The 12496-nt window shown below is 40.4% G+C and overlaps 1 protein-coding gene across 2 annotated transcripts in view; it reads left to right on the top strand.

Moving 5' to 3' along the window:
• LOC126253360 (COP9 signalosome complex subunit 1-like) overlaps positions 1 to 12496 on the top strand; it is a 92210-nt gene that overhangs the window by 18154 nt on the left and 61560 nt on the right. For both annotated transcript variants that reach the window (XM_049954634.1, XM_049954633.1), the window contains exons 3-5: positions 6032 to 6213; positions 10572 to 10704; positions 10789 to 10986. In XM_049954634.1, the coding sequence (XP_049810591.1) occupies positions 6032 to 6213; positions 10572 to 10704; positions 10789 to 10986 (513 nt within the window). The remainder of the gene's footprint in view (positions 1 to 6031; positions 6214 to 10571; positions 10705 to 10788; positions 10987 to 12496) is intronic.

The raw sequence follows: 12496 nt of genomic DNA, 5'->3' as shown, positions 1-12496 counted from the left end.
CGCCACATTTCGAAAGCTTCTATTCTCTTCTTGTCCAAACTATTTATTGTCCATGTTTCACTTCCATACATGTCTACACTCTATACAAATACTTTCAAAAACGACTTCCTGACACACAAATCTATACTCTATGTTAACAAATTTCTCTTCTTCAGAAATGCTTTCCTTGCCATTCCCAGTCTACATTTTATGTCCTCTCTACTTTGACCACCATCAATTATTTTGCTCCCCAATTAGCAAAACTCCTTTACTACTTTTAGTGTCTCATTTTCTAATCTAATTCCCTCAGCATCACCCGAGTTAATTCGACTACATTCCATTATCCTCGTTTTGCTTTTGTTGATGTTCATCTTATATCCTCCTTTCAAGATACTGTCCATTCTGTTCAACTGTTCTTCAAAGTCCTTTGCTGTCTCTGACAGAATTACAATGTCAGCAGCGAACCTCAAAGTTTCCTTTACTGCTTGCTCAATATACAGATCGAATAACATCGGGGAGAGGCTACAACCCTGTCTCACTCCCTTCCCCACCACTGCTTCCCTTTTATGCCCCTCAACTCTTATAACTGCCATCTGCTTTCTGTACAAATTGTAAATAGCCTTTCGCTCCCTGTATTTTACCCCTGCCATCTTCAGAATTTGAAAGAGATTATTTCAGTCAACATTATCAAAAGCTTTCTCTAAGTCTACAAATGCTAGAAATGTAGGTTTGCCTCTTCTTAATCTAGCTTCTAAGATAAGTCGTAAGGTCAGTATTGCCTCACGTGTTCCAATAATTCTACGGAATCCAAACTGGTCTTCCCTGGGGTCAGCTTCTACCAGTTTTTCCATTCGCCTGTAAATAATTCTTGTTAGTATTTTGCAGCCGTGGCTTATTAAACTGACAGTTCGGTAATTTTTACATCTGTCAGTAACAAATTTAGCAGCCTGCCTCTGAATTGCTTTGAATGCTTCCTTTAATCCGACCTGGTGCAGCAATACTCAAGAATAGGTTGCTCTAGCATTCTTTATACGATTTCCTTTACAGATAAACCACACTTACCAAAATTTCTCCCAGTGAGCTTTGCAACATTATGCCCAGATATTTAAACAATGTGACACTGTCGAGCAGGACATAACTAATGCTATGTCCGCACATTATTGGTTCGTATTTCGTACTCATCCGTATTAACTTACATTTTTCTACATTTAGAACTAGCTGCCATACATCACACCATCTAGAAATTTTGTTTAAGTTGTCTTATATGTTCCTATAGTCACTTAACTTTGACACCGTACTGTACTCCACAGCATCATCAACAAACAACTGCAGATTGCTGACAGCCCTATCCGACAAATCATTTATGTATATAGAGAATTATAGTGATCCTATCACACTTCCCTGGTGCACTCCTGACTATACCCTTGCCTCTGGTGAAAACTCACTGTCAAAAACAACATACTGGGTTGTATAATTTAAGAAGTCTTCGAGCTGCTCACGTATCTGTGAAACTATTCCATATGCTCTTGCTTTCTTTAACAACCTGCAATGGGGTACCATGTTAAACACTTTCCAGAAATATGGAATCTGCCTGTTGCCCTTCATCCATAGTTCATAGTATATAGTGTGAGAAAAGGGGGAAGCGGAGGTCTACACAAGTTATTCTTTCTAAAACCATGCTAATTCGTGGAAATAAGCTTCTTGGTTTCAAGAAAATTTATTTTTTCCTTTATCTTATCACATCATCATCAGTGGCCTGTACTTCTAACGGGAGATTCAAGTAGCATCATAAAGGAACTTTCTTTGGTAAATGTGAGAGCCTGCTTGGTGCATACCAAACTAAGAGGGATTCGTCAGAGGCACTTGTCTACTCACTAGGTATGCTGTTGAGCCAGGTGCTATGCTTGATGAGTTTCCTCCATCAACTGTGGTCTTTGGCAAGCTCCTCCCATTTGTCGAAGTCAGTGTTAGAAGTGTTCATATTGCACTTGACACGGTCTTCAAAGCACAAAGCAGGACTTACATGGTGTGTGCTATATCAGTCACTAAATAGTGTGTGTGTGTGTGTGTGTGTGTGTGTGTGTGTGTGTGTGTGTGTGTGTGTGTGTGTGTCAGGGAATATGGGAGTGGTCCATATGGTGTAAGTATCCTAGCCATCACAGGCGATGTTCCTAGAGAGTGGCAGTGGTACTTGGTAGATTCACAGCATTCATGACCATCTCACTTGTCACTTAGTCTCGCCATGTCATGCCTGGAATATTTCAGATGTACCGCAGATGAAAACTGCTGAGCTTACTCTCTTGTTTGGCATATGCTGTCCAGGTCTCAGCACCATACAAGAGGGTACGCACGCAGCACACGTGCTTTGTAGATGAGCATTATTGTGGTCGCTGTAAGGTGTTTGTTTGGCCATACTCTTGTCGGAGCTTCCCTGAAAGTGTTGAACGCATTACCAGTTCTCGCATTTATTTTCTCATTTAGAGAAAGGTCTTGTGATACTAGTAATCCAAGGTAGCATAATTTGTAGATTGTATTCAACAAGGAGCCGTCTAATATTATGGCAGGCATCTCTCTGTCTGCTTCCACTTCAGTTCTTTCATGAGTTCGTGCGTGGCGCACACGGGCCCCAAGCTATTGCAGCTCATTCTTCATTCCTTAGCTGCATTTCCTTCTCCCTACCCCGTCCTTTCCTATCCCGCTCCATTTCCACCACCTTCCGCTCTCCCGGTGTTCTGATTTATGTCGACCTGGCTATTACCCTGGTTTCCTGTATTGGTTGCAATTTTGTTCCTTTTGCCTGTTTTTTCACCCTTTTGGCATTTCTGTCCCCACTTGAGGTTTGACCTCCAGTTCAAAATTTCCTGCTTTTAGTGAGAGCCATATTGGGAAGAACTCCCTCCCTAGCATCTACAGTGTGGATTCTTCTCCCCCCTCCCTTCCCCTCTCCCATCCCCACTGTAGCCCCCTTCTGCCCTGCTAGGTCACCATCATGTGTAGCCAATCCATGTGGTGGGGCTGTTATGTACCCATATGGCTGAGCCTCCTGACAACACAGGGATCACACTACTGATACCTGAGCCGTTCCCTCCCCCTGTATGTCAAGGAGTGGTTGCTTGTCTTCTTGGAGTATCGGAACTCAAAGCAACAGCCGCTGTGCCAGACTGCCCTTGCTGTAGCTGGGTGGCGCACATGGGGAGAGCCTCTGGCCAGAGTGGGTGGTATCAGGGCGGATGCTTGGCACATGAAGTGTATCAAGCTGCAAAAATTTGGCCATTCTCACACAGCCGTCTCTTCGAATGGTGAAGGATTCTTATATGCTGCCTCATATGACCTGGCAGCCTTCCCTTCCATGGTAACTAGTTGTTCTAACAAGCAACAAAGCTCACTACTGTTAAATGACAGCTTTAGATAGTTCTAATTTTTGTAAATTGAATTTCTTTGTCTTAGTTACTGAAATCAGATAAGCTCATCACTTTCAACATTTTACTAGTCTCTCACTGGTAGTCAGTGATAGTTATGACACCATTAGATAAGTGATTGAGGTAAAATTCATTTACACTATAACAGTTTCTTTATTAAGCACTGTTATTCAATTAGCCTATGAAAAACTACTACACTGGCTAGCTTTGTACAATTGAAAGATGAAACTGGTCAGATTTTATGTTGATGAGTTGCTACTGGTGCAGTGTAAGGCATCATTTGTCGACAATGTATGACAGCAGGCTTTTCTTTATTGTCACTCCATATAACAAAAGTTTGAGCCCACAGTACTCTTCTTTAATATTAATTCTTCTTGATGATAATGTACTGTGCCCATTTACAAGCACATAATATGTCTGGCTGTGTGTTAAAAATCTTGCAGTTTATTCCTCACATTCCCGCTCACCGCGTTTGCACTAGATCAGATGCCTCTATCAATTCCCTCCACCAACTACTTCTGCCCGACTACCTGCTCAGCGACAATACTCCTTACCTCAAAGGTATCCTTTGGCTCTATACAATAACAAACTTCCCTGCCTAGGCTTACATATTACGGGATCTTTCACTTTTGTGAAGCCTATTTTCACAGAAACAGGCATAATTGGTGAAACAAACTGAATAAATCATAATTACGTTATTATTTCATTTTCCTCTTATATCAAAGTACTCAAAAAATATCTCCAAAATGTTGTCAAGAGTTAGGGGTTCACCTTGTGTAATATAAAAATAAACATAGATTATTAATATATTTTTAAAACCATTGTGTTACACAAATTATGAAGTAAAATCTTTTACAAAATCTTTCTCATGTTAATCGAACACAACTTGATCCTGTCCTACTGTCCTATCCCATTTCCACCAATTTGAGCTAAATGTTATCCATACTGTCGCCAATTTGCCCAGCAACCACAAAAACCATGGTTCAGAGTTTTAATTAGTTTTATATGTGACATCCACATCAGACCTCTGAGGCCGAATACTTCAACAAAATTTTTTTTCTCCCACTTCCAAGATAGTAAGTCCTACAATGATATGGGATTTGTCAGTGTGATACAAGAAAGAACTTAAGCCATACACATGCAGATATGTTTAACTAGGAGATCACATGTGATCAACCATAGTCTTGTTGAAGGAACCATCCCAGCATTTGCTTAAAGTGCTGTAAGAAACCCTAAATCAGGATGGTTGGACAAAACATGAACTTGACTTGCCTTCTAATCTTACTTATCACCCTTTCTCTCCCTTACCATGGAACTAATAGCATCAGAAGCTGGAATGGCTTCTTGCTGTTTTGTGTGTCTGTCAACAGCATTAACAAAGAGAGGTTACCAGCAGTGGAATTGGCTTTGTGAAACCATTTATACAGTGATGTAGGTTAAGATCCAAGGTATCACACCCTGCAGTAACCCACACTGGTGAGTCCTTGTTTGCAAGTAACCAACAAAAAAATATTTCGGATTTTAACATGACACTGTACAGCTTTAAAAATTGTAAAGCAATCAGAATGTTGCCATAGTGTAACGGTTATCGTCCATTCCTTACACAGGAAGGATGGGGTTCAGATCTTGTCAGGTGCATTGAATTTTTTTAAAAATCTTTATCGAAATGATTTTGGTCATCATCCTTGTTGAATTAACTGGTTTAAATGTAATTTTTTATTACTATTCCATTGTTACATCATTTTAACCAGTGTATTAACTGGTTGAATTACTCTCATTTTACCTTCATATCATTCTTCTTCCAATTGGAATTTTTGTGCATGTGAATTTAATTATTGTTATTTATTGATTTCAGTATAATTCTTCCCTTTTATCATATATGTTCTTCCATGTTATTGCATTCGTTCTTTTTATTCCTCATTTTGCTGGAACTGTGTTTTACTCAAATCCCTTCTTTTATTGTAATCTTCATCTGTGTTATGTTCTGCATGGTGAAATAAGAATTTGTTTTAAATGTTTGATGATTGTCATCCAAAAAAATATGTTCCTTGGAACAAAAAATACTTTTTTCGAATCGTTGCACAGTCAGTATGAACAGATTACTTAATCTTTTTTAACTGATAAATTCGCATTTTCAAATATTCTGATAGATAAATAAAAATAATGAAATTAACATGCACAAAAGTTCCAAGCGGACAAAGAATGATAGGAGGAAGAAATCAGAACAGTTGGAATAGTTAATACGCTGATTAAAATGCTGTGACAAAGGAATAGAAATTTAAAAAATTGCTTTCAAACCAGTTAAATGGTCATTAACATCACTATTTTCCAAGGCTGTAGAGAAATTCTGAAACATTTTTTCACTGATTAGTTACAAATGGGGGCCCACCAGGGTGGATGGTTGCATAGTGTGATACCTAGGACCTTAACCCACATCACTGTAGATGTTTCAAAAAGTTCATCTCACAGTTGGGGACCTCTCCTTGTAAGGCCTGAAATTCAGGGCTTAATGAGCAGTACATTCTTTGTTGCAAAACTGTTCAACTAGTTTTTTTGTGTGTTGTGTACATATTATTGTAATAACTTTTTTTGTACAGGACTTGTATAATATACTTCATTTTCCTTTCCCTTAGGATCTTGAGAATTTAGCAAACAGTTACACTGGGCTTGCACGCTTGTACAGACTGATGTATATAGCAGACCACTGTCCATCTCTGAGAGTAGAAGCTCTGAAGATGGCAATCACATACGTTATGTGCACATACAATGTAGGACTGTATCAGCAGCTGCATAAAAAGCTTCAAGAAGCACTTGGGTAAGAAGCCAGTGTGTTGGCATTTATTTATTTATTTATTTTAATTACTATTTTATTTGAAAAGTTAATTTCTGTACAGCAAGAAATATTCAGTACGTTATACCTATTTTTGTGGCTTTAGTAGCTTGTGAGTTGGAAAATTAAATTTTGTTCATCGGGAGTATTTTGTGTCTTTCTTCAAGTAATGTCTTTAGAATTAGTTCAATAGAATTAGTTCAAATAAAATGAAAACAATACTCTTTGAGTGTGTACTCGCAAAGTGGTGGCAGAACACACACATAAGACTGTTGTGATTGGCAAGCTTTAGGGAGCCAGTGGTTCCTTCTTCAGGCAGAAGGGTTGAAGGGGAAAGAAGAACGGTGAACAAAAAGGACTAGAGAGGTCTAGGAAAAGTGGTAGATTTTGGAAAAGCCACCCAGAATTGCGGGTCAGGGAAGACTTACCATATAGGATGAGAAGGAAAGACTGATTGTTGGGGACTGCATCAGATGAGATTTGAAAATTTGAGAGCTTAAAGGTGGAAGACAGGGTAATATGCAAGACAAAGATTACTACTAAAACATCGTGCACAAGTTAATAAGGGTGATAAGCTAAGTGCATTGTACACAACAGAGGTTGGAGGGAGTGGTGAAAATAGCCGAGAAAGACAATGAAAGATGTTGAAAACTAAAACAGAGTGAAGCAAAGAGTAGTTATGGTGAAGAAAAGCCGAGACGGGAGAAATTAACGTAAGTTAAGGCCAGGTGGGTGGTGACAACTAAGGACATGTTGTAGTGCTAGTTCCCACCTGCAGAATCCTGAGAAACTGGTGTCTTGGGGGAAGAATCCAGATGACGCATGTGGTGAAACAGGCGCCGAGGTCACGAATGTCATGTTGTAGAGCATGCTCTGCAACAGGATATTGAGAGTTGCCAGTATATACCCTCTGCCTATGCTCATTCGTCCTAATTGATAATTTGGTGGTAGTCATACAGATGTAGAAGGCTGATCAGTGTTTACATAATAGCTGGTATATGACAAGTCATTTTGCAAGGGGCTCGCCCTTTGATAGTATATGTTTTGCCAGTTACAGGGCTATTGGTTTGGTAGGACGGTTCATAGGGCAAGGCTTGCAGCAGGGGACGGTCACGGGTAGGAGCCATAGAGTAACGAGATGAGTGCAGAAGGAGAATAGGGTCTGACAAGAACATTGTGGAGATTGGGAGGGCAACAGAAAGCTATTCTAGGCATGGTGGACAAAATTTCAGACAGAATAGATCTCATTTCAGGGTGTGATTTTAGGTCATGGCCCTGTCAAAATAGCTGATTAACACATTCCATACCAAAATAATACTGAGTCACCAATGGTGTGCTCTGAAGCTGTTTTGTTGAGGTATCAGCAGTACCAGGATTGGATGTGATGGCCCGGGAAATCTGCATTTTAACTGGGCTGTGTGGTGAAGGCTGAGGTGAGAATGGTGGTGTATTGCCATAAAGTGTCTGCATCCATACAAATATATTTGCCTTGGATGCCAAGGCTGTATGGGAACATTTGACATGGAAAGGATGGCAACTGCCAAAATGTAAGTACTGTTTGTTGGTAACTTTAATGTGGACGGAACTGTGTAGCTGGCCTTCGGCGAGGACAAGATCAACTTCAAGTAAAGTGGCATGGGATTCAGAATAGGACCATGTGAAATCTAATTGGGAGAAGGTATTCAGAGATTCTAGGAATTTTAGCAGGTCAGCCTCACCACGAGCCCATATGGCAAAGGTGTCCTCAATTTATTTAAACCAAACCAGAGGCTGAAGACTTATGGATCCCAGGAAAGCCCGTTCCAAGCAAGCCATGAAAAGGTTGGCATAGAAAGGAGCCACCCTACTTCCATGGCCGTATCTCTGATATGTTTGTGTGTCTGCCCCTCAAAGGTGAAGTAGTTGTTGGTAAGTATGAAATTAAGGGTGTAGGAAGGATGCCATAGGTTTGGAATCAGGTGGGTGCTGAGTGGGGAAATTTTCAGCAGCAGACCGACCATGTACGTAGGGGGTGTTGGTATAGAGGGAGGTGGCATCAGTGGTGACAAGCAAGGTGTGTGGTGGGAGTGGGACGGGCATGGATTTCAGACGATCTAGGAAGTGGTTGCTATCTTTGATGTATGAGGGGAGTTTTTGTACTATGGGTTGCAGGTGTTGATCAACTAAGGCAGATATATGTTTGGTGGGTGCTTTGAAGTCAGCAACTATGGGATGGTCAGGATGATTAGGTTTGTGGATCTTAGGAAGAAGGTAAAAGGTGGGGTGCATGGTTTGGGTGGGGTGAGAAGTTCTATTGATAGATGTGTTAGTCCTTGTGAGGGTCCTGAGGTTTTGAGGAGGGACTGCAGGTCAGTTTGAATCACAGTGATGGGATCTTGATGGCACACTGTATGTAGAGGTGTCAGACAGCTGGTGTCGAGCTTCACTAACATACTCCTTTCAGTCAAGTACCATGTAAACACTGTTCGGCCTTCTACATTGGCATGACTGCCATAAAATTATCAATTAGGATGAATGGGCGTAGGCAGAGGGTATGTACTGGCAACTCGCAATATCATGTTGCAGAGCATGCTCTACAACATGACATTCATGACGGCGCCTGTTTCATCGCAGACACCAGTTTCATCCCCCAGACACCAGTTTCTCGTAACTCTGCCGGTGGGAACTAGCACTACAACATGTCCTTGGTTCTAACCACCCACCTGGCCTTAATTTATGTTAATTTCTTCACTGTAACTACTCTCTGCTTCACTCAGTTTTAGTTTTCTACATCTTTCATTATCTTTCCCGTCTATTATTCGCCACCCCCTCCCACCTCTGTTACGTACAATGCACTTAGCTTCTCACTCTTATTAACCTGTGCATGATGTTTTAGTTGTAATCTCTGCCTTGTATATTACCCTGTCCTTCACCTTTAAGCTCTCAGGTTTCCAAATCTTGTTTGATGCAGTCCCCAACAGTCAGTCTTTACTTCTCATCCTGTATGGTAAGTCTTCTGACCCGCAGTTCTGGGTGACTTTCCCAGAGTCTTCCCCTTTTCCTAGACCTCTTCAGTCCTTTTCCTTCAACCTTCTTCCTTCCCCTTCAACCCTTCTGCCTGCAGGAGCAGCCACTGGCTCCGAAAGCTTGCCAATGTGTGTGTTCTGCCGCCACTTGGTGGGTAGATTTTTATTTATCCAATTAAATAATTTCATCTATAATTGATTGTTTCCATTGTTATGTCTTTTAGTGTGCTTTTTCCAGGTTGGGTGGTTGTAGCTACATTCATTTTATCCACAACCTTTGACTGTATTCAATCATATACTGTTTTAATGTCAATAAAGAAAATAATGTATCACCATATTGCCACACACAACTTTAAGTATCTGGTATTTCTGAACCATACATGGACATACCTTAAAATGTGGTGTGTAAAGTTTTTATTTATGTTTTGTGGTAGACCTTGCTGGTTTTAAGTGGTGCAAAATTTTTAGCTGGCATTGCTTGAGAGATTCGAAAGACTTACTGAAAACCCTAAAAGAGAATCTTATTGTAAGACTTACATTGTTTTAAAGCGTAGGATAGCCTTTTTCCTTGTTCGGGACATTCTGAATAAATTTGCAGCACAATCTGAACATCTCTAATTAAGACAACTTTCAAACTTGGTTATTTACAGCAGACTGAGTGATTATATTCATGCTAGTTGCGGCATTTATGTTAAGGAAGCAAGTATTAAAAAAAGAAAGATGGGTACTTACCATAAAAAGGACACGTCAAGTTGCAAACGTGCACAATTAAGACTCTTACATAAAGATTTAGGCCACAGCCTTCATCAGTAAAGTGCGCGCGCCCACACACACACACACACACACACACACAAAAGCATGTACACCTCACACACACAAGACTGCCAACTCCAGCTTTCCAGCCCGAGATGTCGGAGTTGACAGTCATGTGTGTGTGCGAGGTGTGCTTGCTCGAGTGTGAATGGTATTAATCTCTCTTTTAGTGATGAAGGCTGTGGCTGAAAGCTTTATGTAAGTGTCTTCTAATTGCATCTATCTTCAACTTGACATGTCTTGTTTAGGGTAAGTAGCAATCTGTCTGTTCCTACACTGTTAAAAAAAAAACTTGGTTAGTTTTGTTATGGTGGCAGGCATTTACACTCCAAGAGGAATGCTGGATGATGATGCAATCAAATGTGTGGTTGAGATACATGAGGAGAAACTACTAATGACAATCATGCAATTAATAAACACTTAAGATTTGTCATAAGTTTCTGCTTAACAAGTTACTTGCTGAATTTCTGCATCGTGTTCATCACATAGGATTTCCCAGATCAAATACAGAAAGTTTTCTTACAGAACCACAGGAGGTTGTCCAGGAGGGCAGAGTCTGCCAGATATTGCAGGTGGTGGTGCACAATCCACGTCGCAAGATTTACCGACACTTGATCTAGTGTGGGTTGAATCAAAGTCAAAAAAGGCTGCACTGAAGGTATTCATTTGTTTTCTTTTAAATTATTACACTTGCAGATGTGGTCTACACTAGTCTCATTTTTTAATTTCTGTGTTCTTACAGTTGGAGAAACTGGATACAGACTTAAAGAACTACAAATCGAATTCAATTAAAGAGAGTATAAGGCGTGGCCATGATGACCTAGGAGACCATTACCTAGACTGTGGTGATTTATCAAATGCATTAAAATGTTATTCAAGAGCCAGAGACTATTGCACCAGTGGTAGACATGTGGTCAACATGTGTCTCAATGTTATAAAGGTTGAAAAGCAATTTTATTACATTATTTTATTTTGAGATGTTACTGTCTAACTTGTGAATTGTTTGCCAGTGTAGAACTTGTCAGATAGCTTCACTGTGACATTAATTTTGATTGCTAGCTATTTGCTCTCCTGCCTGTCCTGTTGCTGCCTGATGATGATCAGGAACAAACTTAAGTTGTGTAGTGACTCACCTTAACTTTATAACTGATTGCCACTGTTCTGCAGTTTGCTATCCTGTATAAACTTTTTTTATTATGAGAATGTTTCAAGTTAAGCTGTCCCTCCTTCACACAGTTGGCTTATATCAAAACACTAAAATCAGTTTAGGCCAGGGAAGATTATTAAGCCTACAAGCAAAAACTGAACCAAATATTCTTAATGACAGTTTGGTGAAGATGCAGTGGTCTCTAAACACCCTGCTCGACATGTGATATTAACACATTGATGTGGTCTCTCTCTGACACCATAGCGCCAAGATTCTTCACGGGAAACAATAACCCAGAATATACTCTTCTGCTTGTTCAACATGATGTTATGGAACACACTGAATCTTCATCTTTACAAGGAATTCAGACTTGCACTACTCAAACATGTGTCTGTAAAGTTTATTTCTCTACTACGTGGATCTTGAAATAAAGTAATGGAGCACTACACACTCAGTTATATGTTTCACTGTACACCTTGACAGGATAAGAAAGATATTACACATTCACTGAGCACACCATACTGTGACCATTCATCATCAGGAGTAAAACTACTGAAAGCAAAAAATGAAACGAGGCAAGACAAAGTGCATAGCATACATGTACTTATGTACTTGTTCAGGTGGGACATGGAGTCTTCACTGTGCAGTTCCTTCTCTAACCACATTAATCACATATATGAAATCTACTTCAGACAAAACCCTGCACATGAACTGCATCTGAAAGCTAACAGCTATTTGATTTTTTTTTTTTTTTTTTTTTTTTTTTACTTCAGCATATGGAGGAAGCACACGTTAAACTGCTACTGTGTAATCTGTGCATTTCCTTGGCAAGCTCCTGAGACGTCAGTCGTCATCCATCACCTGCTGCTGAGTCTCCCCCAATGTGTGTTCCCACCACCTCCTGAGGTGCTGGTGACTTTGGTGTTTAGCATCCTAAAACACTAACAACAACAACCACCACCACCACATCATCCACGGTATACTTGAGCCATCCACATGTTAGGTCTTTAATATTTCCTCGTTATTGCATCTGATACCACTTCAGATGTTTTTACGTTTTTCTCAGACATCAGCCTTCAATAATCATTGGTTTGGCTGCTAGAGTCTCGACGCCTCCTTACCAATGTACAATGTGGATTTCGTAGGCACCGGTCTGCTGTTGACCATCTGGTTACCTTGTCGATCTTCATTATGAATAACTTCTTGCGGAAGCGCCCGACCGCGGCTGTGTTCTTTGATTTGGAGAAGGCTTAAGACACCTGTTGGAGGGCGGGCATTCTCCGCACCATGCATACATGGGGCC

Source organism: Schistocerca nitens, chromosome 4 (assembly GCF_023898315.1).
Source record: "Schistocerca nitens isolate TAMUIC-IGC-003100 chromosome 4, iqSchNite1.1, whole genome shotgun sequence".
Classification (NCBI taxonomy): Eukaryota; Metazoa; Arthropoda; class Insecta; order Orthoptera; family Acrididae; genus Schistocerca; species Schistocerca nitens.
Note: the sequence above shows the minus strand (reverse complement) of the source record. Positions and strands in the feature narration are given on the sequence as shown.